At 40.3% G+C, this 14,273-nt stretch overlaps 1 protein-coding gene across 3 annotated transcripts in view; it reads right to left on the minus strand.

Annotated features, from left to right (window-relative positions):
- Window positions 1-6,151: 6,151 nt before the first annotated feature.
- PAK5 (p21 (RAC1) activated kinase 5) overlaps window positions 6,152-14,273 on the minus strand; it is a 276,521-nt gene continuing 268,399 nt past the window's right edge. For 2 of the 3 annotated variants that reach the window (XM_072736385.1, XM_072736384.1), the window contains 3 exons: window positions 12,581-12,706; window positions 10,579-10,713; window positions 7,849-8,380 (listed from right to left, as the gene is read on the minus strand). In XM_072736385.1, the coding sequence (XP_072592486.1) occupies window positions 8,225-8,380; window positions 10,579-10,713; window positions 12,581-12,706 (417 nt within the window). In that variant the 3' untranslated portion in view covers window positions 7,849-8,224. Of the gene's footprint in view, window positions 8,381-10,578; window positions 10,714-12,580; window positions 12,707-14,273 lie in introns of all 3 variants that reach the window. The other variant, XM_026012284.2, reaches the window with a different exon arrangement.

Here is a 14,273-nt window from a genome sequence, read left to right on the forward strand (position 1 = left end):
TGGACACTTGGGTGTATCAATAAATTACCCTTGCTCTCTGTAACCGCTTCAGAGAACATTTTTAGACCGGACTTGTATTTCTGAATACTTAATTCCTTAGTATACTTTTATAAAAGTAAATTTGTGTCTTTTAAACACTACCCTTCATAAAACAGAGGACTCTTGATTAATTTGGGAATTGTCATTCACTCATCTATTCAACAAATAGGTCTTAAACACTTTCTGAGTGTAGTCTCTGTGCTGAGTATACAGTAGTAAACTGACAACTTAGAATCTATGGGGTAGGACTGATGATACACTTAGACACAGGTGGTTTTAAAAAGAACAAGTGTCCTGGCTCCTTTTACAGTGTTGTCACATGGCCACATCTCTGTGTTTAAGCTGCTCAGTGAAATCTTTCTAGAATCCAGCTTTCTTAATTCTCAAATCTCAGTGGTTTTTCCACCTGCAGTATGTATAAAGCTCCATTATCATGACAATTATTGCTATTAATCACAGGATCTTTATCTAGTTGTCCTAAAATTAGGTCTCTAGCTCAGCCTAATTTCTTTGAACTTCACCTTATTTCTCTGAGTCCTGCCTTTATCTTGTCAACTAAGCAGAATAGAGGAGAGCCTTGCAGGTGCAGTGATCTCTGGGTGGAGAACACAAGGTGTCCAGAGGGATGGACTCAGCCCTGGATTTCAGCCTGGGCTCCTTTCATGGCCATTCCTGTTGTGCATTTCATGGTTGCCCCTCTACCTGGAGCAAGCTGAGATGGTGGCTCATGTATCCACATTGCTTCTCAAGCTCAGAGAAGAGAGAGAAAACAGAGAAACCCCAGATGCTCAATTACCCCCTTAACTGTCATCTTCTTTTTTACTGCAGTTTTAAACCCAAATGCCTTCAGGCACAAAAGGATGCTGTGTCTGGTTGCTGGTCTGCCTGCCTGGAAAAGCCAGGCCAGATGAACAATATGCAGATTTCTTTGAGAAGGAGGGGGAGTTTGATTTAAATTCTGAGTGTCTTTCTTTGCAAGACTCCCCCATTCTCAGGAAGTAGCTCCCCCGTGAGGCTGCCTCAGGGGGTAGGGGAGACTCTCTTCAACCTGAGAAAACCCTCTAAACTATAATCACTCTCTTCTCACTAATTGTTCAATCTTTCTGTTAACAAAGACTTGGCAAAGCCTGGTAGGGGTGGGAGAATGGGGAAATGGGTTGGGGGGAGGTGGTAGGAGAGACCAACAGTGTCTGCTGGAGGTAGCATGCTGTGTGCTCATGAGGGGGTGTTTCACTGGGGAGGTGGTCCAAGCTGGCACTGGGCACAAAACACTTCCCTAGAATAAACACCTGAGTGATCAGAACCAGGCAGATGTAGCTTTAAATCATCAGCGTGTCTCCAAGTGCAGTTTGCAACCAGTGTACATCAGAGGCATCCCAGGGGGGCATTGGAAAAACGTCAGTTCTAGTGATACCTGGGTGGCTCAGTCAGTTAAGCATCTGACTTCAGCTCAGGTCATGATTTCAGGGTCCTGGGATGGAGCCCTGATCAGGGTCTCCGCTCAGCGGGGTGTCTGCTCCCTCTCTGCCTCTGCCCCTCCCTCAGCTTGTGCTTTGCTTCTCTCTCAAATAAATATATAAAATCTTAAAAAAAAAAAAAAGAAAAACATCAATCTTTAAAAAAAAAAAAAGAAAGAAAATCATCATCCCAGATCAATAGGGGATCTCTGGTGAGACCTAGAATCTCTAATTTTACTATGCTTCCCAGTTAATTTTGATGCAGCAGTATGAGAACTGCTGAAAAAGCCTTTGCTTTCAGCCTACCTGCAACATTAGCCACATTATAGGGCTTCTCTGGCTCTCTCATCTGAAAATGCAGCTTATGCCTCGATCCTTGCAAAGTTATTTGAAGATTCATGACAGTACATTTAAGTCCTTAGCACAATACCTGGCACACTGGAAATGCTCCATAAAAGCTAGTATTAATGACATGTTTTCCAGCCCAGTTCTTAGCGTGCGCATTCAAAGTTCACCTGCCATCCGAGTTCAGAAAAGAGCCAAAGGTACTGAAGCAGGGATTTTTAACCTGGCATCCACAGTTTTCCACACCAGTTTATTATGAATTCAAAGTATGTTTCTATGCAGGGACTCCCCTCCCCCCACCCTGTCCAGTAAACCACTGCTGGGTGGGGGGGAGGTGTTAATTTATAGGGGTGGGGGAGATATCAGAGTCCATGGACTGGGATGGGAAAAAATTACACCTTTAGTTTTTACCAACCTCAAAGGAAAGGTGGCATTTCCTTCAATTATGAACATAGGCACCAAACTACTATAGTATAAAAGCAAGAACTGTGTCATCAGTAGAAATCACCGCATTACACCTGTTGGAGATACCTCAAAAAATCACAAATACTCATTACTTTGAAATTATAATAGTTATTAGACCCAATCACAGGATTTTTTATTTAATACATTATAACTACAAAATTAAAATATTTTGATAACTATACTTCAGTTGGTTCCCTCTGTATCTTACTTTATGCGTTTAATGACAGTTTCCTGAAGAGGCCACAGCCAAGAGGGTCCAGGGTACAAAATTAGACTAAAAACTCCAGGGCTAATGGCTATTTCAGTTGTCAGGTAAAGTGACATTTGTATCACCTCACACCCGTTAGAATGGCTATTACCAAAAGATAAGAAATAAAAAGTGTTGGCAAAGATGTGAAGGAAACTCTTGTGCACTGTTGGTGGGAATGTAAATTGGTGTAACCACTATGTAAAAGACTACAGACATTCCTCAAAAAATTAAAATTGAAATACCATATGATCCAGAAATCCTACTTGTCTGTCCCAAGGAAATAAAAACAATAACTTGAAAAGATGCCTGCACTGCCATGTTCATTGCAGCATTATTTACAATAGTCAACGTCCAGAAATTACCTAAGTGTCCAACAATAGGTGAATGGATAAAGGAAATGTAATGTGTCACACACACACACACACACACACACACACCATTCTCAGCCAAATAAAGGGAGGAAATCCTGCCTTTTGAGACAACATGGATGGAGTCATTATGCTTAGTGAAATACATCAGACTGAGAAAGACAAAAACTCATCTGTGGAGTTAAAAAAAAAAATCCCAAGATGATAGACATAGAGAACAGATTGGTGGTTGCCAGAGGTAGGGGATACGGGGTGTGTGAAATGGATAAAGGAGTTAAAAGGTACAGACTTTATTTTTATAAAATAAATAAGTCCTGTAAGATAATGTGCAGCATGGTAATTATGATTAATAATACTGTATTACATATTTGAATGTTGCCACACATAAGTCTTCAAAGTTTTCATAAGGAAAAAATTGTAAGTATGTGTGTTAATAGATGTTAACTAGACTTATCATTTCACAACATATACATATAGCAAATCATGTTGTACACCTGAAACTTAATATGTCAATTATCTCAAAAAATAAAAAATAAAGTGACGGAGCTTGTCAGGTTGCCTGCTGGGGAAGGATTCACAAAGACTCCTACAACCAATGACATAACAAGTATTTGTTAGCACTGACTGGCCATGGGTTTTCTGGACCCTGGTCTGGGTGATAAGGACACACGAGTGAATAAAATAGGTAAAAATCTCTGCCCTAAGAGCTGAAGTCTGTGTGTGTGTGTGTGTGTGTGTGTGTGTGTGTGTGTGTGGTCTAGTTAGGTACAGACATTGCCTAACTTGGGGAGACTTGTTAGTTCAGTTAAGATGGATCATATAAGATCTTGGAGTCTTTTTTAGCTTCAAATTTTTTCAATGACAATGATGAGACACACTTACCAAAGCATTTGGGCAAACCTTTCAAGATAAGGAGTCCCTTTGTTTTTAAAACAGTGTATTTTGATCCAGAAATTGGCAATCCAATGCTTCTCATTTTGTCCTCCATCAGATCTATTTACGTAGGAGATATTGTCAGGGTCTCGCCCAAATTCCCTCAGCCCTTCTTGGAGGCCATTTGCTGACAGTTTCTATATAGGCTTCCCATCCTCACCTTCTCTTTGCCAAAGGGAACAAACTTTGTCCGTATACAAGGCAAGATAGTCGTTTAAGAGCTGATGTCCTTGGAGCAACTCTGAACCAATGAGGCATAGGAGATGGTGGATAAATAACCAAGTATCTTCACCCCTAAGAGGACAATCCTACAGTGTTTTTCCCAGAAAGTCTTCAGTGGGGCCAAGCCCCAGTTACCAGCCTCCCCCCCCCCCCCCCCATTATAAGCCGTTCCTTAAAAAGGACTTTTGAAAAATTTTTTTCTCCCTTCTTCATTCTCACCTCTCCCTCGGCCATGTGGAGTGAGCTTTCTGGGATCACCTCCCAAACAAAATACTTGTATCTAAGTCTCTTAGTTTCTCCTTTTGACAGAATCCACACTAAGGTAATATATTTATTTGACCTGGAAATACAACTGAAAATGCACACATGTGAAGGCTCAAGTTGGCCGACTTTCATGAACAATTTGGATTTGTACTACATCGTGTCACTTACACAGAACTGCTCCTGCTTGTACATTTTGTACCTGCTTCAGACTGAATTGATTTTTTCTATGCCTGGAATCTCATTACCGTTTCTTTGATGACACAGTGCTATTCATTTGACTGGTTTGACCAAAGAATCTGAATTCATTGAGTTGTTAACTTCGTGGAATGATTTTATTTTTTCAGTAATTGCTACTGAGTGGGTTCTTCCCAGTGGGTAATGGGGATACAACCATAACTCAGTCTGATTCCATCTGTCTAATCCATTAAAAAAATCAATCTCATTCTAATTCAAAATTACTCCCTTCTCTTTTGCTTGGGCTAAGAGACAGCAGTAGATAGGTAGTGGCAGGAGACATGGTATGCATTCTTACCCTTTTTTTTCTTCTTCCCCCAAGCCATGGGGGTCTCACACTAACATATGGCCCAAATATATGGGGAGCAACCAGGAAGGGAGGGTCCAGGAAAGAGCTGGCTGCAGTCCGCTGCCTTAAAGATGCTGTGGGAAGAAGGGGAGATGCCTGAATGTCATTTGTGTCAGTCTTAAGGCTACAACCTCTGCTATGGAGAGTGGTCTTAGTTATAGATGGTACATGTAGATTTTAGAGTAAGGTTCAGCTCCATCCTGACCCTTTCCCCCAGCAGAAAAGTTGCCTTATTTCCCTTTAGTTCCCCTGTGGTGCATGCCTCCAATGCACTTTCATAGTTAGGCATCTCATTACTTGGCTAAGTGGTTTGACCTGTTCCCTTTTCCCTCTCCGTGGCCCATCACAAAGGGACCTGGTGTCTTCTTCCATGTCCTGCAGTGACTTCCTGCCTGGGGTGGGGGGTGGGGGATGCTTCCATCTTTCTCTTCCCTGGCACATGGCCCATCCTTTCTTGGCCTGCTTTCTCAGGCTATTTCCTGAGGGTTTCCACCCTCTGAAATTTCCAGGTTAAGAAACGAACTCTTTTAAAAAAAGATTTTATTTATCTATCTGAGAGAGAGAGAGAGAGAGAGAGAGAGAGAAAGCAGGGGAAGGAAGGGGAAGATGTCAAGCAGACTCTGAGTTGAGCACAGAGCCCAACATGGGGCTTGATCCCATGACCTTGAGATCATGACCTAAGCTGAAATCAAGAATCAGATGCTTAATTTACTGAGCCACCTACACACCCCAAGAAATGAACTGTTGATATACAAGCATCACTCTCAACATCATGGGATAAATGTTAATGACTCCCTGGTCCCCCCAAAAGAGGAGACACCCAATACTGTCTTCCAGTCTTACCAGAGAGCCTTCACTACACCTGCTCTAATCCAGAATAATCTCCTTTTAATGTCTTTTGTTGGCAAAAGTCTTCCGACCAGTTCAGCATCTTTGAAACAGGGAAGTGAAGTGGGAGTCTTCAGTTATCAATCTGGCTTTCCTTGCATGTGGCTTTCCAGAATTTAGTAATTTTAAAAAATCAGTTGTGGTACCTTTGCCACAGTCTTACACTGTTTGTGACCTCTGGGGATGGGAATATTTATCTTTAGTTCATGTCATTATGATGTTACATCTAACTTTATTCTAACCCATTTGCATTCCCCAAAGTCATAAGGAAACCATTCTTGGTTACTCAATAAAATAAATTCAGGAAATCACTGGATTTTCTAATAACACAATGGGAAAAAGGCAAACATTTATTTTTATTTGCAAGTGCAGTTTCTGCCAATAGTTAGTGCTCACAAAACCTTTTAAGCTACAGTAACTTTTGGTAAACTCAATGAATATTTATAAAATACCCAGTGATAAGAAAATTACAGAAAAATTTCCATTACACTGTTGAAAATGTTTGGAATCCAAAATCCACAATTTTCTGCAATGGTTTTTAATATTTGTTCTCATTAAAAAAAGATTTTCTTTTGCTTTCTACTTCTACATAGTCCTGGTTAAATTAATACAATCTGTTCCATGAACTTTTAGGACGGTCATTTTCTGCATTTAAATTTTTATTCATACATATTTATATTAATATTTCAATATTTTACATAAAACATTGATTTGTTGTGTTTTATGAAACAAAATTATAGATCCCATTCATGGTGAGACATTTCCAGTTTGGGGGAAAAACTGAAAATCTAATCTGTAGAAGGTCATTTTATGCCTTTTTTTTTTCCTTTTTAGCTATAATAAATAATTAGCAACCTATTAATTACAAAAATTCTTAATTATGCTTAGAGTAACCAGAGAGCATTTTCACAGATTTAAATTCCTATTTGTTACAGTATGTAACATCATTAAGAAAAGCCTCCGGTTTTCCAGTTTGGTAACAAATGGCTTTTTTCTGATGCATAATTAATTGAAACTAATGATGACTATGTAGCTCTTCCAGAGTTTTTAAAGGCAAATCTATATTGGCCTACAGTTAACATGCAAATTCATCCAACAAGCAACACAAAATGTATTGTAGTAGTCATTCATTTTTATCAACATTCAAGAAGACCTAGTCAGCAGCACAACTCCCCTATGTCGGAAACACATTATAACATGGTCACAACTGAAGTCAGAGCACACCTGGTAAAACACCCCTTCCTAATTCATCCTCTAGAGTCAGTTCTGACTTCCAGCACAATACATGAACAATAGCAATTAATACTGTGGTACGAAGGTAAATACAGACAAGAGTTTGGTGTGCTAGCAAACAGTTTTAAAAACAATGACAAACAAAACCAAACATCTTGCCCTGTTCTCTCTCCTTTCCCTTGGTGAGACTGGAATTCTCACAGTCTTACTTACACATTCAATTTGGGGAACTGAGTCCAATGATCCTAGTGCTGAAACGGTTCCCTTGATGGGAAATTTGGCCACACGGAGACGTCATACCCATTTGAGAAAGGGCACTGTGGGGAACGCCTCACTGTGCAAACCTCACTGGCCTGTGAATAGCCTTGAAGGAAAATTTGATTTTTCTGAATATTTAGCTTTATCTTAAGGAGTAGTTTGGTGGTCTCCTGTGGCTCAAATTTTATTATTTTTGGTTGGATAAATGAAATCTGCACCTCTATCACCATCACTCTTAATTCTTCCTCCAACACATAAGACACTTGTTAAGATAAGAAAGATATTCTACTAAAGCTGACGGTGATTGAGAGTCATTCAGTATTCAAAGTTCCTAAAGAATCGTTGGTTCTCTGAAAGGGATAAAAAAGTAGGAAAGGCTTTGTTCAAACTCTTGCTAGTAAACAAGTATTACTTCAACTGATACTATGGCTACGTGACATCAAAGTACTATAAATTATCAAAACTATAGTACAGAAAAATTACAAATTCATTGCAAAATACATTACACTGCTACCATTAAGAAAAAAGTGCTTTTTGTTTTCCTTTCTTTCTTTTTTTTTTTTTTTTTGCCAGAAAAGTATTCTTTCAATATAGAAAATCCTATGCGTTACCCTGCATGTGGCTAGGATATGTCGTAACGGAGTTTGTACTGAGTCCTTCTCTGATTTGCTGGACGAAGGGCTGAAAAATATAATAATGACTTATTAAAGCCATGTTCCAAATGACCACGCCAGCTGTCAGTGGAGAGATGCCTGTTTAAGACACAAGAAGATGCCCTGGTCTGTTGAACCCTGCCTGTCATCACATTGTCCCACCGGCCAGCTGGTTAGAGTACACAGGCCTTTTTTCATGTTCTTCATATTCTCCTGAATTATTCTCATGTCCTCATCTAGCTCTTCCACCTATTTGAATCCTCTGCTCAGTGGTGTCTGTATTGTCTCATGAGGGGAACGATGCAAGATGGCGGACCTGCCAGTTTCAAGAATGGATGTCCAAGGAGTTCCTGGGCTGTGGCTCTTTGTGAGGGTTCCCTCACCAGCATCAGGTCTAGGAATCCCCGGAGCACTGAAGAAACCTGTGAGAACACAAGATCCCAGCCTGAGGACTAACACAGAAACCCAACCCAGTTTCCCTAAAGTGGTTTTCTGGCCACTTCTCAGTTAAGTCATTCTATCAAACAACATAAAATTCTGGAAAGTCAGCTTGAGAAGAAAGAAGTTATGGAAGCAAAAGCAGGTGCTGACTTTATTAACATATGCTGTTTTCTTTACTTTCTTCAGTGTACGTGCTATTGAAGCGAGCACTTTTTTACCTTCTTCAGGTTTGAAATAATAGGAGCTAATGATAGGGCAATGAAAAATGACAATTGATTTGCTAAATTAAATAATGGGAAGAATTGCATTATGAAGTGCTTACTATTTATAGGCACCAGGCACACACATCTGATGAAGTATGGTACAAACATGGAATATTTTTATTTTTATAACGATAGCAACCATCTAGGCTTTGTGGACTCCCCCTTCTTGAAAACAAACAAAGTTCTGTAAGGATATCTGACACAGATACCATGTTTTCCTGTAATTTCTTGTAATTTACTTTTTGAAGTATATCTTACATACATTCAAATTCATAACTATTAAGTGTATGTCTTACATAGTATACATATTTACACCTATTTACTCTCCAGACCCATCACAATACAGAACATTTCTGCCATTGCAGGGGGTTACCTCGGGCCCCCTTCCTGTTAATACACATCTCCCTACAAAGGGTCACCACTCACCTGACTTCTAGTAGCATAAATGAATTTTGTATCTTTTGTCTTTTACATAAATGGACTCATATACTGTCAATTCTTTTCTGTCTGGCTTCTTTCACTCAACATCATGTCTGTGGGCTTCATCTCTGATATGTGTAGTAAAAGCTTTAATCTTTTCATTGCTGTGTGCACTCACTGTTACATTGTACCACATATAATTTATCTATTTGGAAAACAACCTTAGTGTCTAGTTTCTGACCATTAGGATTAAGGCTGCTCTTGTATGTGACTTGGAAGAGCAACACACCATCTCTATTGGGTGTGAGACTATTTTGATACCATGCTTTTTTACTCACTTTTAATTATCTAAACTTAGTCCAATGATGTTAAAGTTTTAATCTGTTCAGTTCAAGCAGTCCCTGTCTTCTTGCAAGGTCACACAACTATAGGAGTGATTCTACTGGTGTTCTTCTCTAAGATTTAGGGGTGAGGGGAGAGGGTAATTCTCCCCTAAAAGGCAGCCTCACTTCCTCTCAATGCTATAACGCAGAGAGAGGGGAGGTATGTGTGGTGTCAGTGTTTATATGATCCTGTGGAAATGGCTACTCCCTCCCAGTAAGCCCTCTCCCTTCACTCCCACCAGCAGTTCCCAGGGTGGTGGTTCTTTGACTCGGCACCATTATTTCCTGAGCTTGACTTTACGTGGAAATCCTTGGAAAACAGGAAAGATCTTACTTGGTCCCTTAATCATGCCCTTCATTGCCCTGTACAATCTAGCCCCTGCCTACCCCTCTGACATGTCTTGCCTTTTCCCCTGGCTCACTTTGCTAGCCACAGAAGCTTTTCATCTTGGCAGAAGGCCTTTGCATCTATTGTTTCCTCTGCCTCAGACGTTTGTCTCCCAGATCTTTGCGTACCTTACTCCTTCCTTGTATTCCTAGTCCAGTTCAGATACTCTGTCCCCAGAAGGGCTTCTTTCACCCTTCAACCTAAACAAACTTCCAATCCACTCTCTTGCATACTCCATTGCATTACAATGTGTGATTTGCTTCATAGCATAGTCCATTCTCTGAAATGATTTTGTTTATCCATTTGTTGGTAGTTTACCATCTGCCTCCCCAACCCAACTAGAACACAAGCTCTATGAGAGTCAGGAAATCTGATGTCTTTTGCTGCAATATCCCCAGTAATTAGAATAGTCCCCAGTGCTCGTCGAGGTAATTCTCTTGGAGTAAGGTAAATCTTGTCTGATTGACTCTTCTAGCCAACCCTTCAACAGAGGACCCAGTTGCATCCCATTTTACAGACAAACTCCAGAGATGGAGAGGCTGAGTCCTTTGCCCATTGAGTGAATAGGAAGAGCAGAGATTTGAATCCAAGTGATTCTAATTCCAAAGTCCATTCCCATAAACCAGGATCTACTCCTGGATATGATACCATTCTTTGAAGCTACAGAAAGACTGCAAAAAATCTAAGAATGATTTTGAACTTCAGCAATAGATACTGCTTCTCACCTTGTGTAGGTCCTTCACTCTTGGAGGTAAACTGTCCCGAATCCTCCGCATTGCCTGGAGGGGAGGCTCATTGAAGTAGGGGGGTTCGCCATCGATCATTTCTATCACCATGATCCCAAGGGACCAGATGTCCACCTGTCAGGCACAATCCAGTGGTTATCTCAGGCAAGGAGAACATTCTGAAATGTGTGTCCAGGGGACCCAACAGATTCACACCCACTTATAAATTAATATGATATTTGTAAACTTTGAAGGTTTATAATGCCAATAGATTTAGAGTGAACTGCCGAGTTACCAAGTTTTTGCTAATGGTCTTCATCTGCTTTTTAAAAAATTGTTATTTTATGTTTTATTTTATTTAAACTCAATTTAATTAATATACAGCATATTCATTTGCCTTTTAAAGACAACTTCAGTGAGATTTCTGCCATTTAGGTACACAGGACAATCTTAGCATTCTGGAGTTTAGAACTTCTTCTTCTTCTTTTTTTTTTTTTTAATTGCCAAATTTGGTGATTACCTACCTAAGGGCAGATGAGAAAAACACCCACAGTTTTATGTTTTGAACATAGAGAAGACAGTTGTATTTAAACCATGAAAAAGGCATTTGACATACTCATAACACACTGCTACATTGCATAACACCATATATGCTGATCCCTTTATTTATAATTTTATTTTTTTAGAGATTTTCCTTTATTTATTTGAGGTAGAGAGAAAGAGTGAGATAGCATGAGCAAGGGGCAGAGGGAGAGGGAGAAGCAGACTCCCCACTAAGCAGCAAGCCCCATGCAGGGCTCTGCCCCAAGACCCAAGACCCGGGATCTGGACCTGAGCCAAGGCAGGCGCTTAACTGACTGAGCCACCCAGGGGTCCCCAATTTGATTTTTAAAAACAATTCTTCCTTCCCTATGCTGCGCTGCTGCGGCTCTTTCCTTTGCATTTTATCATTTTGAAGCAGCATGTGCAAAACCCTGCTTTATAGAACCATTTTCAAGGAACAGAGAAAAGAAAAGAAGGAGACAACAAGAAATTCTTTTTGAGTAAAGAACAGGCAGTCAGGACAATGAGAAGGCAGAGCTGGTCTGTAAAGTCCCCTCAGGGCGCTTCCCCTTCACAGCCTCCTCACACCTCTTCCCAGCTGCGGGCCTGCTCTAACCCTTGCTGTGATCTTCACAGAGAATTTATGCTCTTGGGACCACTGGGAGAAAACCAAGTCGAGTACTTCTTCAAGGGCAAGTAAACAAGGCAAAGAGAGCAGAGTCTGCCTTCACTTATGCCAATACCCTTAGTCCACTGGCCTATGCCACTTCTTCATGCTTCTCCTCGCTTAGAATCACCTTCTGCACCATAATGTGTGGAAACGCTGTGTGCCCGGCCGGAACGAGCTCCTCGCGGTGGTGCGTGTGGACTTGCCTGCTGCCGCAGCGCTCGCTCACACCACACACTCCCTCTCTAGAAGGCCTTTCTTCCACTCCTTCCGGCCTCTCATTTTCACATACCCAAAGCTTATCTCTTAATAGATTATAAACAATTGGTTCTTTTCCAAGGGAAACAGAACTTGGGCCTTATTTTAAAATACAATATTCGTATCTTACTTTTTCCATGGGAAAACATTACTACTCAGCCAAATACTACCTCTATTTTGCAGAGTTTCTCTGAGCCTCTATCCTTTGAATCATGATACCCGCTCATCTGTGCATCTCTAGCCACTTTTCAAGTTGCATTGCCTTGCTTTGAGTATGCTGCCACTGAGGGTGGTGGGATCAGAGTTTGCCTGATTCCCTCCCACCCCCAATGTATGTTTAGGGCCTCAGTAAATGCCTCTGGATCAATATTGTGGCAGTCCCCTGCCACAACCTACTCTGTGACAAGTCTAACAATGGGAGTGAAATATGGAGTCAAACTCATCATCCACGATCTGTGGTCATTAACTTTCTCAGAACCAATACACCCTTGAGCCTGTCCAGCCACTCCCAAACAATGACTGTCACCCCCTTACCTCTGTCCCATAAGGTAGCCTCGAAATCACCTCGGGTGCCATCCAGTAGGGAGTGCCAACCAGTGATTTCCTTTTTGGCACCTCTTTAGAAACTTGAGCACAGAAACCAAAGTCAGATAACTTTATCTGAAAGGGAAAGAAATACAACAAAGTTAACAATCTAAAAATATCAGCTTCCAGATGGAGGAATAGACTTTCAAATTCAAAACAAAACAGTCTCATGGACAGGCCTTGGAAATATTGGTGGTTGTCAGACCTTTTTTTATTGGAAAGGGATGATCCATTTTAATGAAGAAACCTCCCATGGCTCCACCAGGGTTCACTTGCAAATGTGAAACCAAAAAAAGTTACAAATTACACTCCAAACAACAAATTTGTTAAAATTCAAACCCACAACTTTAATTTAATATACAGATGATGGTTTGGTATAAATAAATTGCTGGTTTTTTAAAGTAGGCTCCATGCTCAGTTTGGAGCCCAGCACAAGGCTTGAACTCATGACCCTGAGAACAAGACCTGAACTGTGATTAAGAATCAGATGTTTAAAAAAAAAAAAAAAAAAAAGAAAGAAAGAAAAGAAAAAAAAAGAGAGAAAAGAATCAAATGCTAAAAAAAAAAAAAAAAAAGAAAAAAGAATCGGATGCATAACCGACTGAGCCACCCAGGTACCCCAGTAAATTGCTATTCTTAATGAGAGTTTTATATATACTGTTGCTGTTTAGGTTGTTTTGCATTGAACACATTTGGATTTCTAAGTACCATGAGATGATTAAAATGATCTGCCCCATTTCTGTATTTGAATTAATGCAAGACCCCATTATATAGAATGCTGAGATATCACTTTTAAGTTTGGGCTCTTCTTTTTGTTTTCCTCCTTTGCTCATGACAAACTGAATTTGCTAATGTGAACATCAGTGTAGGTAAAAATATGAGTGTAGAAACTTGGTATTAGCACTTGGTTACTAGGGGTTTAAAGTGGCCATCCTACTAACCCAGTGTATATATATGTTATTTATCTTGGATGTCATCAAAAAGGAAAAAAAAACCCTGAAAACTCTTGCACAGAGCTTTTAAGATTACTATTAAGAACCTACTGCACCATTAAGTTTACTGTGGGTTTATTTACCCCAGATGACCAGGATTCAGTTTATTTCTGGGGGCCATGATTCTGGTTCATGACAACTTCATCTGAACTTCAGATGGCCTCATTGAAGAGGACTGCCACTTGGGGTTGCTGGTGATGAAACAATACACTCAAAGAAAATAATGGTTCAGAATGGGCATTTAAAAATAAAAATTTCCATAGATTAAAGATATAGTCTCTACAGCACAAATTCTCCCTTAATTCTCTTCAGAACTCCCTGAACTTTTTTCAGTCTTTTTCTCTGGCTCTTTCTCTGCTGCCTGCACCTTAAATACTGGGCTTCTCAGGGTTTGGGGTCTTTATCCTCACCTCTTTATATGTTCTTGCTGGGGTACTCTGGGTACTCCACATGGAGTTGATTTTTATGAAAGGCATAAAGTCTGTGTCTAGATGAATTTTTTGCAGATGTATATCCAGTTGTTCCAGCACCATTTGTTAAAAAGACTATCTTAGATTCATTGTATTGCGTTTGCTCCCTTGCCAAAGATCAGTTGACTCAATTTATGTGGGTCTATTTCTGGGCTACTTGGTGCCACTGGCCCATTTGTC

This window comes from Vulpes vulpes, chromosome 14, assembly GCF_048418805.1.
Source record: "Vulpes vulpes isolate BD-2025 chromosome 14, VulVul3, whole genome shotgun sequence".
NCBI classification, from domain to species: Eukaryota; Metazoa; Chordata; class Mammalia; order Carnivora; family Canidae; genus Vulpes; species Vulpes vulpes.